Source organism: Nannobrachium achirus (genome assembly GCF_963921795.1).
Source record: "Nannobrachium achirus genome assembly, chromosome: 3".
NCBI lineage: Eukaryota > Metazoa > Chordata > Actinopteri > Myctophiformes > Myctophidae > Nannobrachium > Nannobrachium achirus.
Window position 1 is genome coordinate 55,929,589 of NC_137812.1, and position 22,626 is coordinate 55,952,214.

Consider the following 22,626-nt stretch of genomic DNA (forward strand, 5'->3'; position numbering starts at 1 on the left):
AGTAAAAGTCTGGAACGCAGAATGTACTTGAGTAAAAGTACAAAAGTGTTGGTATCAAAATGTACTTAAAGTACCAAAAGTAGAAAGTACTCCTTATGCAGAATGTCCCATTTCACAAGTTTTCAAATGTATAAAAATATAGCAGACCTACAAGCTTACAGTGCGTCGCATCACATTAATAATAAAAATCTAAAAACTAGCAACTAAAGTGTGTCAAATAATTGTAGTGGAGTATGTAGGCCTACAATATTTGCCTCTGAGATGTAGTGGAGTAAAAGTAAAGTAAAAGTATTGGAAATTGGAAATATTCCAATAAAGTACAAATACTTCAAAATTTTACTTAAGTACAGTACTTGAGTAAATGTATATATAATAGTTACGTATATGATCACAGTGCACTTGTAAGCACCAAACACTGAACTTTATTCTTTTCCATTTCACAGTGTGTTCAACAGAAAGACGCATAACAATATAACACAATACAACACAACACCAACAAGACAATACACAAAGTCACAGAATACACAAGTGAACATTTCAGCGAGGCAGTTTGTTTACTGCAGCAATGGCTGAATGGACAAAACTCAAGCTTCTCAACTAAAAAGTTCTGTATCTTCGTCCTCGTGGCACGATTGAAAAGTGAGGATACGATAGAGGGGATGAACGTGTGATTTGCTATTGTGAGTGCTAATCGTGTGATGGATTTATGGTTCATAGCAGAATGTGTGCGTTGGAAGGCCAATAATATTAGAAGCAATTTAAAAAAAAAAACTAAAAACAAAAAAACAACAACATTTTGTGCAAATCTTTGAATATACTGTATAGATATTTTAACTAAAATCTTTACTTCTGGAGGTATATTTTTGAGATGGGGGTTCGTGGCCAAATACATATCATTTTGGGGGTCCTTGACATGAAAATGTTTGAAAAAAGAGACACCCAGTGTGGCCCCATGTCAATTTCATCCGTGCTGGTGCAGCTAGCTCCTCAATGCGTGGACTACAGCCCACCCTCGTTCTTCTCAACCATTGGCCATTCCCTCTTGTGTGAATAGCATGGACAGATGGACACGTTTTCTAACGAAAGGAATTTAATTCAAAGGCTTCATTGAAACTCACGCAAACTGGGACACACATGCATGAATAAAAATGGTTGGCAGTAATGTCAAGTACTGTACACCAGACAAACCTAAACACGCCCTGTTATGGTCAACCCTGAACCTTAACATATCCACTGTTACGGTAATTGTAGTATTTTAGTGGCAAGAAGCACCTACCGGTACTTGAGCCATATAACTGTTGAGAATATTAACAAGGTTTCCTGTGTTTCAGCATTGTTTATGTGGCAGACAAACCATACTGTACATTCACACGCACGCACGCACGCACGTACGCACGCACGCACGCACGCACGCACGCACGCACGCACGCACGCACGCACGCACGCACACACGCACAGGGTGTGTGCGTGTGTGCGTGTGTGTGTGTGTGTGTGTGTGTGTGTGTGTGTGTGTGTGTGTGTGTGTGTGTGTGTGTGTAGACCCTGCTCTTGGCTTCAGGTGGGTGTAGGATTAGGGAGCGGTCAGCACCTTTCCCACCAGGCGTTAAACTGCCTCTGCAGAGGTGCCAACAGCTCTCTATAGACCACCTGGACCTACTGGAGTAATACTGTACACTGTTGCTACTACTGTACTATTAGTGCTACGAGTCGCCATGCCACGTGTTTTGTGAGCTTGTAGATCAGCAATGTTCAAATAGCCAAGGTATAAAATAGGGCTAAAGTGGATTCATGTATGTTTTATAATACAATCATTTATACCAGCAAAGTAACTACAGAGGTAACTCAAGTTTTCAAATAAATGTAGTGGAGTAAAAGTACAATATTCGGATCTGAGATGTAGTGTATCTAAGAGTAGAAGTAAAAGTATTGGAAATTGGAAATACTCAAATACTTAAAGTTATACCATGTAACTTTTTTTATAAAAAAAATCTTAAAATTGTCCTAGCTGTTAAATCGCTAAAGTTTTAGAACCCCCACTCCGTTATTTTCAGCTTCTAAAGCCTTCTCTTTATATGTTTTCTATGATCCCTGCCCGGGACCGGTTTTCGCGGAAAAATTGCGTCATCACACTACCGGCCAATCACAGCGAGGGTTATACACTGCCGGCCAATCACAGCGCAGAACATACACTGCCGGGCTCTCTGGTGGGTTTAGGAAACACGCCTTCAGGAAGTACACTGCAGTGTTTACACTGGAGGAGTCTAGCATGTAACTTCCCAACCGCTGCTCGTAGAAGGACACGGGAGACCTCATTGAAAGCGTCTCGGCGAGGCGAGGCGGACGCGGTGGTCTGACGGCCCGGTCCGCGACCGAAAAACGGACGAAAAAAGCAAACGCGACCGCGGTTTGCTATACTGCTACAGACCACCAGTTGAGCAACTTACACAGTATAGCTTTAAAGGAGCTATAGTCAACTTTTTCATTGTAGGGCCGACACTTTGTTTACATCCTAGTCTATAGACTAGAATGTAAACAAAGTGTCGGTGTGACAATGGCCAAAATGATTATTTTATCATTATTTTACGCTTTTTGTGGTCATTTTTTAATAGAAACACATATATGAAGCTTATTTTTTTATAAAATATTTTCGAAACATAATTTTTATTTCAGCATCCGTTTTTCAAGAAAAAGCATGACTATAGCTCCTTTAAGTAAATGTTCTTACTTTACACCACTGTATGCCACCAATACGCCAGCATTGCACTAGCTATATCCTGCTGGTAACGTGCGCTTCAGCAGAACAGTTGGGAAAACAGATTACAGCTGTCATGGACTGATTAAAGATACAGTATAAATGGCAACGCTGATGATAACATCCTTAATGTGTTTGGGATGCATGGGCCTGCCCGTGCAGGTCGTTATCATAGCTTTTGTTTACGCTCATAGTTTGCTGTGCGTACTCTACACACCTGTGCAGAGACAGGTGTGTGTTTGAGTCCATCCATGCGTGCTGTGTGGCTGCACAATAATCAAGTGTGTGTGTGTGTGTGTGTGCGTGCGTGCGTGCGTGCTTACTATTTCGGCGTGTCCGTACAGTCCGTGTGTGTATATATCGTTGCTGTCTGGCAGAAACCTCCTTATGACTATTCATTCATTAACCTTCATTAAGAACCTATACTTGATCATGCTAGCATCGCACATAAGCATCAAAAGTAGCAGATCCGCGAGCTCGGAACACAGCACGAAGCCACCCGTTTTGCGCTTGTAGATCTACCACTTTTGAATCCGGAAAAGTAACAGTTTTGGACATAATGAGGTTTCCACCCGACAGAGACGATATGCATATGCATATCTACTGTAGTATGTGTCATTCAGTGTGTGTGTGCAGTATGTGTATGTGTAGAGCACGCATGTTGAATGATGTATGTGCATGTGCATGTGCATGTGCATGTGTGTTTCTCTGTGTACTGTATGTGCGTAGCCTATACATCTCTGTATAATGTGTGCATGCCCCTGTATCTGTATGTGTATGCAGGCTGTGCGAGTGTGTGAGTGTGTGTGTGTGTGTGTGCGCGCGCGCGTGTGTAATTGATCTCCCCTCTCTGGTGTGGAGTGGAGCGCAGTGTGTGTTTCAGTCCCAGGTGGTGTGTGTGCGTGCGTGCGTGCGTTCGTTCGTGCGTGCGTGCGTGTGTGCGTGCGTTCGTGCGTGCGTGCTCGTAAACAGAGCCTTTGATTGAGAGAGCGTTTGACAGGCTGGCCTTGTGCTGCCAACAGTGCTGCTCCATTGCCGTGGTTATGCAGCATCCCGGGCGGTCGCCGTGGTTACCCAGCATTGTTACTAGGTGAGGATGGGGGAGAAAAGGAGGGATAGGCTCCCTGAAAGCCCCTCTCATCTCAAGCTGCTAGTGCTATACGTCAAGCAGCTTTGAAGTCTCAATATTGCGCCGTCGTCGGGCAGAAACCTTGTATCTCCGTATTTTAACTTTTTGTGTTTTGGAGCGGCAGTGGTGTAAAGTAACTGGTGTAACTGGTGTAAGTACATTTACTCAAGTACTGTACTTAAGTACAATTTTGAGGTATTTACTTTACTTGAGTATTTCCCATTTCCAGTACTTTTACTTCTACTAAAGATATTGTACTTTTACTCCACTGCGATTATTTGAAAACTTTACTTACTTTGCAGATATAAATTAGAATATTATAAAACATACATTAGTCCACTTTAGCCTTATTTTTATATCAAGGCTATTTGAAAATAGCCGATCTACAAGCTCGATCTACGAGCTTGTAGATCTGTTATTTTCAAACATTTTCTACTTTTAATTTTGGTACTTTAAGTACATTTTGATGCCAATACTTTCATACTTTTACTCAAGTAAATTTTGAATTCCAGACTTGTTCTTGCAACAGAGTATTTCTATATTTCAGTATTGATACTTTTACTTAAGTAAAACATGTGGGTACTTTTTCCACCACTGTTGAGCGGTGCTAACCGCTCCGGTCTAGCTTTGTGTGTAGGTCCCTACAGTATGTACGAGTGTCCGTATTATGAGTATGGAACTCCATGTATGGAGATAACTAACGTCACGGACAGGATGGCCCAGACAAGGATATATGCCAGGGGTCAGCAACCTTTTTGAAAAGAAGTGCCATATTTTTATTTTCTAGATAGTCAGTGTGCAATGTCAACATACATTTTAATTACACATATTTGTACATATTTTGATTAGCAGGACATTGTTATCATCATTAGACCCAGAGAAATAATCCACCTATCTCCCAGACTCCCTTCCCAGTCAGATATCAGAGTTTTAATGAATGTAGATTGTGTGCAAGACGTAATTTGCTTTAAATTAGCTAATTTACCTTAATTGACAACGTTTAAAAAATATAATAATGACAAAATAATATTTTTGACATATTTTGATTGGCAGGACATTGTTATAACGATCATTAGACCCAGAGCAATATCGCACCTATCTCCCCGACTCCCTCTCTAGTCAGAGTTCAGAGTTTTAATGAATGTAGAATTTTGTGCAAGATGTAATTTGCTATAAATGTCCTAACTTCATTTAATTGACCAAGTTTGAAAAAAAAAAATGTTTTTAAAATAAAAATCCTCTCTATCACACTTCTGCCCTGTGCCAATGTTGGCACCCGTGCCTAAGGTTGCCTACCCCTGATACTGTACATGCACATGTGTTGTGTTTGACACCATGCAAAGTGGGCACTGCTCACTTCACCTTGGTGAGATTCTCTTCTTAAAATGAGCGGCTTCCAGGTGGTTCCCAGCTAAATGATGGATAGATAGATATTTAACTCTCGGGAGTGTAACATTTACAACAACAATCTAAATACAGAATCAAGCAAATTAAAAACTGTTCAGGGTGTTCATAAAAGCCTGATTAGACAATCAAAGCACCAAAAGCTTTTTTGAAAGTGAAATAATATCCCTTTAAGAGGTTATCTGGGTTTTCTGCAAGGCATTGTTTTGAAAGCTGTTGTACTTCAAAGAACTTCACCCATTTTTCCCCCTACACATGAACACCTGTGATGTGACAACTAAGTTGAGTTGAGTGGAAACAGGGGCGTCACACCAAATTCTGGGCCCTGGGTAAAATGATTCACTGCGGGCCCCCCATGAATGTTAACTATTGAAAAATAGCGGATACAAGCTCACAGCGCATCACCGATTGCCACGCTGCGAGCTTGTATATCTGCTATTTTGGATTTTTGAAAATGTGTGCATTAGAAAGAAACCTATATGTTTCCATGTCAGTGGTGCTCAAACCTTTTCATGTCAAGGACCCCCAAGATGAAATATTTAGTTTCAGGGACCCCCCAGAAGCAAAATTTGAAAAAGTTACATATATTCAAAGATTTTCACACATTTTCACGACTTTTAAAAAATAGCAGATCTACAAGCTCGCAGCGCGGCACTCGGTGCCGCGCTGTGAGCTTGTATATCTGCTATTTTTCAATAGCTAAAATTACTAGGGCCCCTCCACCTTGGGCCCTAGTAACTCAGTCCCACCCCCCCCCCCCCCTTGTGACGCCCCTGATTGGAAAGAGTAAGTGTCATGATCATGGAAATGTTTTTTCTGGGAGTCTGCAGTTTGGTTTTTTGTTTTAGTCTGAAAGACTAGTGGCCTTGTTCCCTTTGTTGACAACTGTTCCTTGATCATTTTGTTTTGCTCCCATTCTTGTTCAGAAAGTGACAGAACTACAACAACCATTTCTTCTAGTTTTTTACATTTATATATAGTACCTACCTACAGTGGTCTAAAGCACTGGTTCTCAACCTGTGGGTCGGGACCAACAGGGGGGTCCCCAAATTATTTTAGGGGGTCCCCATGATGATTAACTCAATGTGCAACATTGTTTTCTCTCTCAACAGTAAACAAACCAACATAAAGTTTAAGTGTATAGAGGGTATCTGCACATGTCTAAAGTGACAATTTAGGGACGTTTTAATACCTCTAAAATGACAAATTAAACTAATTGTGAAATATTAGGGGCGGAAATTGTGATAATAGCTGATCTACATGCTCACAACGCCTCGCAACGCTATTTACACACACACACACACACACACACACACACACACACACACACACACACACACACACACACACACACACACACACACACACACACACACACACACACACACGTGATATAATCTTTAACAGAAATCGTCTCTTCATGGGGGTCCCTGGCACAAAACATTTTCAGATGGGGGTCCGCGGCCAAATATATCAATTTTGAGGGTCCTCGGCACGAAGAAGTTTACGTTGGTGAGTTGGTAACTAGCTATTTTCCACCATCGCGCGACGACATATGAGTGACTCAGGCTGGAACCGCCATGTTGTTGATGGAGATTAATGGCAGCATTTAATGTACCGCTGAGCTCCACCTGTCTGTCCAGGCCCGGGGATGGGATCCCAGGGCAGCCCTGGTTCTCTGGGCCCTGCCATGGGGGGAGGCTGCCCTGGGTTCAAGATCCATCGCTATAGAGGTCCCTGACAGCCTGATGGACTTCTGGGGGGGCCGACCTCCACAGCTGGACCCCCGGCACTGAGGCCATCCGTCCAGCCTGACGTGCACCGTGAAGCATGAGCCAGCCGGATGTGACTGGATGGCTATCGGACATGGGAGGAGGTGGAGGGCTGCTGACAGACTGGGTAATGGCTACATGGATGGGCAGATGGGCAATTGTGTGTGCGCGTGTGTGTGCGTGTGTGTGTGTGTGTGTGTGTGTGTGTGTGTGTGTGTGTGTGTGTGTGAGTGTGTGTGTGTGTGTGTGTGTGTGTGTGTGTGTGTGTGTGTGTGTGTGTGTGTGTGTGTGTGTGTGTGTGTGTGTGTGTGAGTGTGTGTGTGTGTGTGTGTGTGTGTGTGTGTGTGTGTGTGTGTGTGTGTGTGTGTGTGTGTGTGTGTGTGTGTGTGTGTGTGAATGATGAAGAAACAACAAATGATATAGCTAATTGCAAGCAAGGACTCTCGCTGCAAAGTTTGTTTTCTGTTGTTAATATCAAAGCAATTTATGTAACTCAATTCAGTGCCAAAGTCCTGGCATGCAAATGGTCCAAAACAGCAATAGTGCATAAATAAAGAATTAAAAAGAAATGAAAACAGATCTTTATGGGTCTCATAGGAGTCTCCAGAGCACTTAGGAGTGTGACCTGCCAGTCATCACAATTACAGCACACCTCAGATATGAGCACTACTGGAAATTACTGGTTTGCTAAAAGAAGGAAATGCCCCAAGAGAATAAAGCTCTTTTTAAAAACATAATCTTAGGGAAAGCTCATACAGTATTTATTCATCTACTGTATGTGCTCCAATCTCTTAGCATTAGCCTTTCATGGGTCAGACGGTTCTTGAGATACGCGGGGGAGAGACGGACGTATACACAGTGTCCCAAAAATGGGTCCAGGCCCACTGTTTGGAAAACACTGCTGTACTGCACTCTCCAACCCTGAGACCACCCTGACTGACTGACTGGCACTTTGGCACGGACGGACGCACGCACGCACGCACGCACGCACGCACGCACGCAGGCACGCATGCACGCACGCAAAGTGCACACACATGAAAACTGCAAGCCCGACATAAAAGTCGCACATGGGTTTGCTTTCGATTCAAATGTCACTAGAATCTAATTGGCAATGTAAAAACGGTGACTCCCTGGCATCTCGCAATCATATGATGTTTAATTTGAGTGCTCCTGAGCATTCAAATAGAGGCATGCAGCGTGACGTTTTGTGTTGAAAGCTGGGGCACAAGATAGGTTAGATAGAACGTAGGCCTGTGTGTTAAAGATAGCACAAGATGCCTAAGGGAGTGTGACAGCAAACCACGGCTTCTCTCTCTCTCTCTCTCTCTCTGCACCACTGCAAGGCTACTTAAGCTATATAGCTAGCTAGAAAGGTTAAGAAGAAAGGCACCGGTAGCTGGAATGATAGAATATGTGTGATTCCTCATTATTCCGAACCACCACAGTGGAAAAACATGTGCGCCACCTTAGAGAGCAAATTAACTTCACGTCTACTGTATAAGTACACAATGCTAGTGAGCAAAAATAAACAACGTGAGCAAGCTGGGGAGACCATACTGATCTTTAGCATATGGAGCTAGCTCGCAAGATGAGTGTCAGAGAACAAGTGTAGGAAGCTATGGAGTAGTCTATTTACACTATTAAACCCTATATTGTTTCAGTCGGGCAGAAACCCAGAAACCTCTTATCGCCATATTCTATATATCGTCGTTGTCTGGCAGAAACCTCGTATCTCCATGTTTCAAATTTGTAATTTTTTTCGCAAAGTAAAGCCCTGCTTCATCACACAAGGCCGTCGCACAAAAGTAGTGAAAACAGCTGATCTGCACAAACGCATATGCAGTTATAGCAACAAAAATGTCTTGTGAAATCAGATGAGACTCCAGCAGCAGTTTGTCCTACTGTGGACATGATGACACCGAAAATTAAGATGAAGTCGGGCTGGACGATATATTACTTCCAATCAATATCACAATTATTTCACAACTTTTGCCTCAGTTATAATTAATGAGCAGTCATTTTAAAAAGTGAAAATAGCAGATGTATTTTGGGTTACAAGCTCAAAACATGTTGCTTCACGCTGCGTAATAGAGAATCGTAGCCAGGGGTGTCGCACCAAATTCTGGGCCCTGGGTACAAGGAATCACTCACATTTTGTGCTTTAACTATTGAAAATTAGCAGATATACAAGCTCACAGCTTGCGAGCTTGTAGATCTGCTATTTTTGAAAAATCACAACGCCTCGCAGTGCGAGGCGTTGTGTGCTTGTAGATCGGCTGTTTTCACTAGTTTAAATCATTTTAAAAATGATAAATACAAAACAAACGGTTTTGGACATACAAGGTTTCCACCCCACAACGACAATATACTTTATATGAATAAGTCAAAAGTTTGGACACAGCTTCTCACTCAGTGTAAATTAACGGCCTACTTTAAACAGCGTCACACAGATGTATCAAAAGTATCAGATCCACAAGCTTGAAACTCGCTGCCAAGGCGTGATAGTGGAACCGTCAGGGACGTGCTAGCCATTGGGAAAAGCGGGACAACCCGAACTGATTTTTTTTCGCAAAGCAAAGCCCTGCTGCTTCATCATACAAGGCTGTTGCACAAAAGTAGTGAAAACAGCAGATCTACAAGCACACAACGCCTCGCGGTGTGAGGCGTTGTGTGCTTGTATATCGGCTGTTTTCACTACGACGAAATATAACTCATGTACAGTAATTGGCCCACTGGCTTGTCACTTGTCATGATCTGAAATGACAAATCTTTGAGTAGCAGCAGCGCTATAGAGAGAGATCTCTCTCTATAGCGCGAATGAGGGCCTCTCCAACTCTTTTTCCCGGGCTGAATCACGGGCCCAGCATGTCCCTGATGGGAACCGTAGCACGTTTCTGGCAAGTCCCGGAAAAGATGCGCTGTGATTGACCAGAGGCACTTTGAGTGACGCTTCACCCCCAAACATTATTTACTAATCTGTACCTATTCTGTACCTACCTACTTCAACACGTTTTCACGATTTTTCAAGAATAGCAAGCTGTGAGCTTGTATATCTGCTAATTTTCAATAGTTAAAGCACAAAATGTGAGTGATTCCTTGTACCCAGGGCCCAGAATTTGGTGCGACACACCTGGCTACGATTCTCTATTACGCAGCGTGAAGAAACATGTTTTGAGCTTGTAACCCAAAATACATCTGCTATTTTCACTTTTTAAAATGACTGCTCACTAATTGTAACTGAGGCAAAAGTTGTGAAATAATTGTGATATTGATTGGAAGTACGGTAATATATCGTCCAGCCCGACTTCATCTTAATTTTCGGTGTCATCATGTCCACAGTAGGACAAACTGCTGGAGTCTCATCTGATTTCACAAGACATTTTTGTTGCTATAATGGCATATGCGTTAGTGTCACTATAAGGAAATTGGAATACACAAAATACGTAATTGAAAAGAAAGCAAAGAAAATCAAGCTAAAGAATCATACAATAATGCCAGGTGTCTTATTCTGATTCATTAGTCTGGCTGCAACCAGACTATAGTTCTTGTCTGACTTATATTCCTTCCATCCATCCATCTTTTCAGATAAACTTTTTTTTGCCGTTCTACTCCTCCCACACACACTTGGGTCATATATCAAATCAAACGCCTTTATCGGGACACATAGAGGTGCATTTTTTTTAATACAGTAGATATGTTATATATAATTTCATTTACATAAATACATTTATGAATGAATTTTCTCCATTGACTTTAATGAAACTTTTCCCAAATATGGAGATGACTGACATCATAGATGTCTGACATCATAGACCACATGAGATTGACACAGTATGTCCATATATGGGCATTCTAAGATATGGGCTTAATATTGATGACATCGGGGATCTCAATATGTATGGCCATTCATTTATTAGTGAATTAATTTTCCTCATTGACTTGAATGGGGAAAATTCAAATGACGGAATTCATTTGCAAGTGTGACTCGCGTCACAGCAACCACACTTGCAATTTCCAATTCTTTATGGTTTCTTTCTAGCCTTGATATTGTCTCTGTCGGGTCAGGGTGCAATGTTTTCAGGCCAAGGACCCCTTTGTAGAGAGAGATGAAGCAGGGACCCCCACAACCTTATCATAGATCCCATATAGTTTCATCGTTTGACAGCACGATCATGAGTGTATTTTGGATTCATGTCAATTTGTGTTATCAGATATTTAACCACTTGAACCGTCAATATTTAATAAAGTTGACCTTTCACTATGTACTTGGTCTGCTCTTTTTCCCCTCTACAAAACCTCTTTGCTGAAAAGGTGGCTAAAGTTCTCAGAACATGGACACTAGGGTTCAAGTGGTTAATACCAGTAAGACTCCCTAATCGGGAGATAAGCGACCGTTGGTCGCTTACAAATATCACAACCTCCACCTCTCACGTCATACGGGCAGCCATAGTTACACCTGGAATGTTGAATCTCCATATATGGAGATAACCTACAGCTGATGATGAGTCCACAGCTGATGATGTGGCGTGATGTCATACAATACACAAACAAGCCCTATATAAAGGGGCAATTCTCACCAGGGAAGAGAGCATTCCTCGACTCATTGCCTGCCAATCCACAACCTCCACCTCTCACGTCATACGGGCAGCCATGTTACACCTGGAATGTTGAATCTCCATATATGGAGATAACCTAAGCATCACACAAAGTCTGACCTCACCAGCCCCTACTTGGGCATGGACGACTTATATCTCCATATACGGAGATGGCCATATATGGAGATACGATGACATCACAGAGTCCACAGCTGATGATGTGGCGTGATGTCATACAATACACAAACAAGCCCGCAGGGCAAAGGTGTGACGTGTGACGTGTGACCGACGGACGGACGGACGGACGGACGGCCGGTGGAGGTTTTGAACTAAACTGCGACCTGACGGTCGCAATAAAAAAAGGAGAAAAAAGATTTCTATCACACAAAGATTTGGAGGACCCCCTGTAGTAACTCTGAGGACCCCCTAGGGGTCCCGGACCCCCTGTTGAAGACCCATAGTCTACAAGCTCAAAACGCGTTGAAACACAAGTGATCTGCTACTTTTGACGCATTTGTGTGACGCTGTAGTACAGTATGATCAAGATTGTTAATTTATGGGGGAAAAAAACACAAAAAGGAGATGGTTTCTGCCTGACAGCAACGACGTACAGTAAGGCCCATATTTAGGTTTTCAGTTTTGGGATGCAAAATGCTTAGTCATGGTGCTTGGTATAGGTCCTGATTGCTGTTCCACTGCTGCAATATTTATTGCTTACTTTGGCATCCAAGTGTTGACAATTCAACCATTTACATGACCCCTACTGCCAATGCATCTCATAAATGTACTTTCTTTTTTGGTGAAACACAGATTTTTTTCTAAATTGGCCTGGGAAAAAAAAGGGGAAAAAAAAGAAAAACATCTACAATAACAGGAGAGCAAAAGGGATGTGAATGTAATTTTCCCATCTCTTTTGTACATGTTTGTATTTGTTGATGATGACATTATTGTATTATTGTGTTCCTTTTGTATATATATATGTATGATATGTTGATGAATTGAATACAGAGGACCACAATGGAAACAACAAGTCCCCATGCAGGACATTTAGCCTTTTTTCTTATTGTACCACATGCTGTCTACATTTCTGACTAATAAAGTGTTACATTAGATCAATCAATCAATATTAATGCACTGGATGTTTTTTGCAACAAAGAAAACAGTTAGCAGGAGAGCAGGGAGACCTTTGTTATTATTGCGACCGTAGGTCGCAGATTAGTATGTAAACAGTCACAGCTTGTCCGTACGTACTGTATGTAAGTATGTATGTATGTATGTATATGTATGTAAGTATGTACCGTATGTATGTATGTATGTATGTATGTAAGTATGTATGTATGTATGTATGTATGTACAGTAAGTATGTATGTATGTATGTATGTATGTATGTATGTATATATATGTATGTAAGTATGTATGTATGTATGTATCTATGTATGTATATGTATGTATGTATGTATCTCTGTCAGGCCTTACACTGTGGTTCTATGGGTTTGTCGCAATGACATCATGCTCTGATGTCACTGTGATGTCAGGGGAACACTCTAACAGAATGGGTTTGCCGCTCTGACATCATGCTCTGGCTTCACTGTGATGTCACACTAACAGAATCCCTTTTATACCCATATATGGAGTTCCCTGATGTCATAAATATTAAGCCCATATCTAACAGGACTTCATATGGGAATGCCCATATATGGAGGCCACATCGGCCACATACCACACTAACAGAATCCATATAGGCCAAGACAGATGGCCAAGATAGCCCATATCTGTGTGGCTGGTTCTACAGACAGGGATCTCCATGTATGGGCATGAAAGGGTATGATGTCAGATGTCATAGACGTCATAGGACTTTCACATAACAAATAGCCTACAGCCTACAGTCTACTGTAACTGAGTAAGCATGTTTGGGCTCTCACAGCATATCTCCATACAGTACATGGATCTCCATATATGGTTACCAGGGGTCTCCATATATGGGTAACTGGTCTGATATACATCTCTGGCCAGACAGCCAAGAATTGGCGCGACCTCGCCGGTCGCATGTTGCCCTGAGGCGTCTTACTAGTTATTATTATTATTCCCACTGGGCAAATCAGTTTTTGCTTAACCCAGCTGATGACTGCTCAGATGGCTATGATTGGGTGTCTTGCTCAGGGACACATAGACACATAATAGACATGGGCACGCCACTCTGTACGCCTATTATTTTCAAATAGCCGATGTATATAGAGGTCAAAGTGGTTAAACTGATTTAGATGTTATATATTCACAGATTTCTGCAGGAGACCCCCTTTAATGAACCCCTGGGGGGGTCCTTGTATCACGCTAATTGTCATAATGAAGGTTGCTCTAGATTGTGCCGCTGGATCAGTGGACAGTAATGATTTGCTGGGATAAGTGGGATACAGTGATCTGCCACAAAAATGTGGGCCAGACATGTAATGGTGGCACAATGACCCCTTTCCTACTCCCCAGTTCCTACCCCCCCTACTTTTGGTGCTCTTTGCTTGGACCACACAGTATGACTGCATCTTGTTGGGACACTATCGGATTGCCAAAATCAATCAGCAGACAGACAGACAGACAGACAGACAGACAGACAGACAGACAGACAGACAGACAGACAGACAGACAGACAGACAGACAGACAGACAGACAGACAGACAGACAGACAGACAGACAACGCTTCTTGTGGTACATTAGTTCCTGTTACTTTAGCTGTCTCCAGCACTACATTTTGCCATTATGATGCACACATGCACGCACGCACGCACACACGCACACGCACACACACACACACACACACACACACACACACACACACACACACACACACACACACACACACACACACACACACACACCCACACACACGCACGAACGCACACACGTACACACTCACTCACTCATGAGATGAAAACAATACCAGCCGCGTTGGTGTTGTAATAAAATACATCCCAGATTCCACTCACAGCACACTATCAAACCACTGGATGTATTAAATGTGTGGCTGCCAATTAGGGTTACAGTAACAGAATGTGACACCTGGTAAAGAGTGAGAACTTACTCCTCACATTCTGTGTTTTATTCTGTGTTTTATGCGGGGCATGAAAGGGAAAATATGTTTCTATAATATCCTGCTTTCCTTATAATATTAATCAAAGACATGTCATACAGTAACAACATTTACATACAGTACAACTTCCTGTAACCACAGTAGGTTTGGGAGAAAGATTGCCTGCATGGTGTCAGGTACAGTCTGAGTTGGATCTGCTAGTGCAGTTCTCAATGTGGGGTCCAGGGACCCCCAGGGTTCATTCAGGGGGATCCAAATGGACATTTAAAAGTCTGTAACTCTGAGAGCTTACAAATGTAACACTCTCATTTTTACAGTAATAATAGAGCGGGGGAGCCTGGTTGTTGAGGGCCTTGCACGTGGTCTAAAATAAAGAAGAAAATCTATTCTTTGTTTTACTGGGAGCCAGTGAAGGTCATGGAGGACTGGGGCGATGTGGCCTCTGGATCGGGTTCTGGCAACTCTCTCGAAGTTATGGGGGTCTGTGAAATGAAAACGTTTGAGAACCACTGGTGCCTACTTGAAACATTATGCCTCTGTTGAACATTCATAATCTTTATGCTGCAAGCTTTTAAGACTGTCTGAACGTCTGAGAAATATAGAGGAACTGTCTGCATCCCAAAAGAATATGTCAATGCTCGATGACTAGACCTTTTTAACTCATTATATGGCTGGGCAATATCATTTCGAATCAATAGCGCTATTATTTCAAACTTACCCCGATTACAAAACATTTTCAAAACAAAACTTTGCAAACAGTTATCACACGATGAAGGCCAGGCGCAAATGAAAGCCTAGACTTATTTTCTAGTCAATTGTGACAAAAGAAAAACCCCAAACAACCAAAGAATTTAGTTTGCCAACATAAACTGCTCTCTTCAACAAACAATCTGAATATGTAGTTAGTTATCAAATCATTTACTATCTGGGCAGGCAAACAGAGCATTATTTACAGAGCATTAATTCTCTAATATTACATTCCAAACTAACTTTTGCATTTGTGGTCCAACTGGAAGGTGGCATACTGGGCACATATCCTCCTTCAGTCAACAAAGTGCTGTGTTGCCAAGCGACTTTGTACTTGTTCTTCTGTAAAGTCGATTGTACCTGTAGTTGCTGGTTGCAACATGGGTATTTGACAAAGTATAAATCTGATCAGGCATAACCTGGCCCCTTCATACTGTATGTCAGGGGTTCCCAAACTTTTTTGCCTCAGGGCACCCCAAAAATATTTTTTTTAATCCGAGGCACCCCTACATTATAATTTTCACTCCCAGCACCTTATATTTATAGCATATCGTCGTTGTCGGGTGGAAACCTTGTATGTCCAAAACCGTTCGTTTTGTATTTATCATCTATAAATTGTACAATAAATTGTACAATTAAATTGTACACTAGTGAAAACAGCAGATCTACAAGCACACAACGCCTCGCGATGCGAGGCGTTGTGTGCTTGTAGATCGGCTGTTTTCACTAGTTTTGTGCGACAGTCTTGTATGATGAAGCAGGGCTTTGCTTTACCAAAAGACGCACACATTTGAAACTTGGAGATACGAGGTTTCTGCCCGACAGTGACGATATTTTAGTGATTATGTTGCGAGGAAAACGTTGAGATAATAGCCAATTTGGTTAGAACTGACTGAAAATAACTTTGTACTTCAAGTTTAAAATGAGACTGAATATTTTTTCAAGTCTCCAAATAAATTCCAAATATTATCAAATGATCTCGCGGCACCCCTGAACTGCCGTCGCGGCACCCCAGGGCGCCCCGTCACCCACTTTGAAAACCCCTGCTGTATGTGTCTTAACTTCTCTGAGTTCACGCACAAACCCAAGTCAGGAATGATGTGGACATTTTGGTGAATGCTTTTAAAAAGCACCTTGAAACAGAGCTGTTACATCCCCTTACATTGTTGACTGGGGTCCCAGAGGGATCTGTTCTTGGCCCTCCCTGTTTTTCCTTCTACACCAGAAGCCAATCTACAAGCTCACAACGTGTTGCAAGGTGACACGCCGTTGTGACCTTGTAGAGCTGATATTTTTGCTGAAACATTTTGTATTCTTGTTTATGTCAAATTGCCTTGGGATACCCCATATGAATCGAGCTGTATACAAATTCCATTTTGTTATTACGATTTGGTTTGCCAGAGTAACAGACAGAGAGAAGACAGAACACATGGCTAGTGTAAGAGGTCTCAAACTGTGACCTCTGGCAACTGGGTCAATGTTAGACTCTGTCTCTCTCTCTTTCTCAGACAACGACCAACAATCATAATAACTGTACTTGCTGTATGTCACTGGTTATCAATGTCCAGCATGGGGACCACCAGGGGGTCTTAATGAACCCTTACGGGTCTGTAACGGGTCTGAAAGTGTACAGAAATCAGTACACTCCTACAGTTAAATGAACACTGATTGTTTTACAGTGTAGATTGGGGTTCAAAAAGATTGGGGAGAAAATGGTTTCATTTGTACCCTCTCAGAGTTAGAGAATCTTTCTTAAAGATTAGTTTTTTGGGGGGCTGTTCCCCTTAATTTCAATAAAGGACAGTGGAGATAGAGACGGGAAGCCAGGGGAGAGAGTCGGGAAGTGATCCTGCAGAACCACCGCTAGGCTCGGGAATCGAACCCGGGACGCACAGTACAGGCATCCAAGCTTATATGACGGTACACACCTTGTCCATCAGCGCCCCTCCATTTGAACCCGTGGTGGGGCCCCGGACCAGACGTTGAGAAACAATGCTATTACGTCATCAGCATGAGCTCGAGCGGCTAGGCAGTGTGCTATTGACGATGAGAGCAGCTCACATCTTAGCTACATCATAGGAATGCAAATGAGGATGTGTGTGCGACATGTAGTGTTTGTGCGTGTGAGAAACATGCATGTGTACAAAATGTGTTTCAACTAGATACTTTCCACACAGCCCTCCTCTCTCTCTCTCTCTCTCTCTCTCTCTCTCTCTCTCTCTCTCTCTCTCTCTCTCTCTCTCTTGTGACAGACGCTACAGTATGTTACACTCTCTTATCCTGCACTCCTAATTCTAAATAATTTATGTAATTGTTGGTTAAGCACCTAAGCCCTATTTTAACAACTTAGAACATGTTGGACTTGAACAGTGAACTGATACGGCTACTACTACTGTAACTTTGCAATGTTTGATCCACGTACATTCAATTACAGTAGCAAGGTTAGCCTGATAGCTGTACTCCTATAAATACCCCAATTGGCTGTTTTTATGGGTTGGATGTGGCTTGGCACTCAGCTACAGTAGCTGATCCAACCCGCTCTCTGCTGAGAAAATGAAAAGGTCAATCTGCTCACCAACCATGGCGTGCATCTGACAAGACAGGAACCAACTTGACATTTGGTGCTTTATCTACTAGAACTATAGGAGCAGGATTATACGTTTTTCTCCCCAAACCCCACCAACAGATCGTCACTGTCGGGCAGAAACCTTGTATCTCCAAGTTTCAAATTTGTATGTTTTTCGCAAAGTAAAGCCCTGCTTCATCATACAAGGCCGTCGCACAAAGGTAGTGAAAACAGCAGATCTACAAGCATGCGGTGCGAGGCGTTGTGTGCTTGTAGATCGGCTGTTTTCACTAGTTTAAATCATTTTTAAAATGATAAATGCAAAACAAAGAGTTTTGGACAAACAAGGTTTCCACCCGACAACGACGAGATGTTACCTTGTGTGTTTGTACTGTAAAGAAAATGTCCTCCTGGACCGATCTCTTGAACTGATATGAAAGATGATGCACTTGCACGGTGGTGGAACCACCACATGTTTTAGAAAGGAACTGTGGGTTGCATCATCCTCTTTGAGTGAGAGAGTTTGAGTGGTTCCCAAACTTTCTTCAATTTCAAGGGTCCCCTTAACCCTGAGTGTGTACACATTTGGTTCCATTTGTACACTCTCAGGATTACAGACCTGTAAGGGTCCATTTGATTCCATGTGTACTCTCTCAGGGTTACATACCTGTATATAAGGGTCCATTTGGTTCCTGTAACTAGTTGTGGACCCGTTGGAACCCCGCACTTTGAGCATTGTGTTATGTGGGACTATAGCCTAGCTGGAGCTAGACATCATCCCCACACATGTTAAAACCTATGGTTAAAACAAGGAGGGTACTGCAGTTACTAGTTAGCTGCATTAGTATATAGGCTGGGCCCAGGCTAATGTGGGATGGGGCCCTGCTATCAACCCTGTCTTCATCCTGTTTCTCTGTGACGGTTCCATGAACCAGGATGTGATGTCACAGAAAAGGACAAAGAAGTGCATGTGCACACGTACACAATACACACCAATCATTTTGGTTTCACAGCATTGTGGTTTGTCAGACCAGAAAGATCATACTTTCTTTCATACTTTTTCATACTTTCTGTGTATACAATCATCCAATCAATCATATGCTGGTCTGTGTGTGTGTGTGTGTGCGCGCACACACATGTGCATGCGTGTGTGTGTGTGTGTGTGTGTGTGGGGGGGCGGGCATGAGAAAGGTGAGAGACAGACAGACCATTGTGCGGGTCAGTGCAGTGGTTCTCAACCTGCTCACAACGCCTTGAGGCGTTGTGAGCATGTAGATCTGCTATTTTCACAACAAAACCGTACTATACAAAATGTATAATGCCTCAACTCTTAGTGCTCGTAGGGTGAAGCGGCCCCCAGTTAAAATATGATTATTTTGGGGGTCACGGCCTGAGAAGGTTGAGAACCACTGGTGTAAGTGAGAGGAAGTGAATGCCTGTGTGTGTGAATGATGTACACATGCACACGTGTGTGTGCGTGTGCATGTGCGTGTGTGTGTGTGCGTGTGTGTGTGGTGTGTGTGTGTGTGTGTGCGTGCGCGTGCGCGTCTCAGTGGCTCACCCTCCAGGCAGCAGGTCCTCCAGAGGCCAGAGTGCGTCATCACCTCCTCGTTCTTCTTGCTGGTCTCGTTCTCGTTGGTGCTCTTGACTTTGCAGACGCCGCGCGAGTACAGCCAGTAGTCCGTGCCCACGGCGATGGTCATGAGGCTGAAGGCGGCGAAGGCCCCCACCGTGGTCAGCAGCATCTGAACTCCGCGGTCAAACACGCCCATGTTGCCGCATTCCACGAAAGGGGGGCCCCCTTTCCTCTTGATGTACAGGAAGTAAATATTTGTGAGTTTGCGTCGCCACGCCAGCTCGGAAAATGGGGGGTTCACCGCGTCGGCTGGACGGCTGTGGCGGGGGCGGGCGGCGGCCGCCGGGGGGCTGGGGGAGCCGGGGGAGCTCGGGGGAAATCGTATGGTTGGTTTTGGGTGGGGGGGCAACAGGCCAGATGAAAAAAAATGAGAAGAGAGGTGGGGGTTGAATGCTCAAGGGTGTCGAGGGGTGAATGAGTGGTCTTTGTGTGTGGTTGGAGGGGGCAGGAGGGTTTGGGATAAGAAGAGGAGACACTGACAGGATCCTCAGTCACTGTGGTTCTCTTAGACTCTGGTCTTCAAGTGGAACAGAAGGCCCTGCTCTCAATAATATTGACCTAAAAAATACAAGCTTCTGGTTGCTCCCACAAGAGTTGAACCTGCATGTATATAGGCCTACTTTGCTCCACTCAGAACAACTGGAGGTTTCAACCCTCAAACAGACTGAAGTGAGGAGCTGCTTGGCTGTTGTAAAAAACAATGTCAGGCCTGTGTTTGGCCTTAGCAATGTCATTAAAGTAAGTGAACTGTGTGTTCCAGGCTTACAGTGTACAAACTACACCGTCATTCTTATACAATACACACACACGCACACACACGAATGCACGCACACGCGAACGCACGCACACGCGGACGCACACGCACGCGCACAAGCACTGGCTCACTCGCAAACTTTCACTACACGTGTGCACGCATGAGGACACACATGCACGCACTTCAAAGACAAGAGCCAATCACACACGCACTCTCAAGCATGCATTCACGCTCTGTGCATTCAGATTGAATTGGGATGTGGAAATAAGGGTTCGGGGTGACGACTAACAATCTTGACGGCCTGGTTCTTTAAACGTCAGACTGGCTAAAAACTATACGGTATATCACACTTAAATCAGGTCGTTATTGTGATCCTTTTGGAAAACTCAACTGATCTATTTCAAACAAGTCTTTTCTCTTTACCGCACATACTATCTCTCTGAATAATTAAGCTGTCGGATGTATTCGGTCGGAAGAGGGTTTAGGGAGACAGATATGAACGGAAGCTAAATAATAGAAAGGAATATGGTGAAGAAAATGATCGAAACGAATTCAAATCAATATAGGTTTGAACGTTTACCCAAAATCAACACGGACTGTAAGCAAATAATCAGGAGACACCATAACTGCCAAGAAAACCATTCCTATAGAGAAAGAGGAAGAAGAAGAAGAAGAAAGAAAAAAATCTAAAAACAAAAAAACAACAACCAAGGACGATCAACCCCCTCCTAAAGAAAACGATCAAGCCAAAGGTGTGTGTGTGTGTGTGTGTGTGTGTGGGGGGGGAAAGGGGGGAAACCGAAGTCAAACGACAGCCCGGCTAGTTTTCCTTTTTCCTAAAATTCTGGTCTCCAGTTTCCATATGTAGTCCCTAGACCGCTTTCCAGCGAAAATGAAAATCTGCTACAACACAGAGAGCTGCCGCTGACGCCAATCCGCGGAGAGAGGGGCGCATCCAGGCGGAGAGAGCGAGCATCACTTGTCATGGAGCCGGCCAGAGGGACGAGGAGATGCGGAGCCTGGGCCGCTGCTGTCGAAGCTCCCCCGGCCCGGCGCTGCTGCCGCTGCCGCTGCTGCTGCTGCTGTTCCCGTATCCAAACGATCTTCGACGGTTATATCACTACCAGACGCGAAAACAATGCTGTTCATCCGCACACATAGCCTCTGCCATCTACTAAAATTAATTCTAAATCAATTGGTGTTTCACAAGGCAAAGGCACTGCGAGGGAACATTTTGTGCAAAAGCATGAGATAAATCTTTAAAAAAATATATAATAGCCTACTAGTCGGATAACACCAATCCTTGGTCTCTCGTTTTCCTCGCAGGGCTGAGATAGAAGTGGTTGAGAGAGGAGAGGAGGAGGAGGAGGAGGGGGTGGATGATGGTTAGAAGCAGGGAATAAAAAAAATCGACACAACCACACAGAGAGAGAGAGAGAGAGAGAGAGAGAGAGCGAGAGCGAGAGAGCGAGCGAGCGAGCGAGCGAGCAGCACTTTACGCTAAAACAAGCGGACACGGGTTGCTCTTAAATTGCTTTGCGGGGGCCGAGTCCAAAGACAGTTTTGGGGCGCAGAATGTGGGGTTTAGAGCAAATTTTGCAGGGTGATTGATAGCACTGTCGCTTATTCTCTTCTCACCTCAAACCTTAACATCTTGGTTGTTTTCATCGTCTGTGCTGGGGAACTGTCTCTTTCAGCAGATAGCCTATATGACTATATATGAGTGACAAAATGGGAAAATAGGGTAGCCTATTATGAGCATAAAATATAAGGTCATGAGGAAAAGTGCACTCTGTGTGTGTGTGTGTGTGTGTGTGTGTGTGTGCGTGCGTGCGTGCGTGCGCGCGAGCGTGTGTTCCCCCGCCTGCACGCGTGCGTGCATGCATGCACGTTCCTCCCACGTGTAAGCTGGTTCACATGCTTTTTTCGTTTTGGAGAGCAGCGCATCACACACTAGGCACTGACTGAACTCCTTACATGCCGAGGTGACATTGCTGTCGTCACTTTGGGGCCAGTTCTCTGCCGCTCCACGTTTCCCGCCCCGTTGCTGCCTCTGTCCTGTCCTTCATGCATGGTCTTGAAATGGACAGCTCCTCTGTCCCTCTGTCCCTCTGTCCCTCTGTCCTTCATGCATGGTGCTGAAATGGACAGTTCCTCTGTCCCTCTGTCCTTCATGCATGGTCTTGAAA

At 43.6% G+C, this 22,626-nt stretch overlaps 1 protein-coding gene across 1 annotated transcript in view; it reads right to left on the bottom strand.

Moving 5' to 3' along the window:
• cacng2b (calcium channel, voltage-dependent, gamma subunit 2b) overlaps positions 1-19,825 on the bottom strand; it is a gene marked incomplete at its 3' end in the record, with an annotated part of 106,066 nt that extends 86,241 nt beyond the window's left edge. The window contains exon 1 of the mRNA XM_080721516.1: positions 19,609-19,825. Coding sequence (XP_080577642.1) covers positions 19,609-19,819 — 211 coding nt within the window. The 5' untranslated portion in view covers positions 19,820-19,825. The remainder of the gene's footprint in view (positions 1-19,608) is intronic.
• Between the last annotated feature and the right edge of the window lie 2,801 nt (positions 19,826-22,626).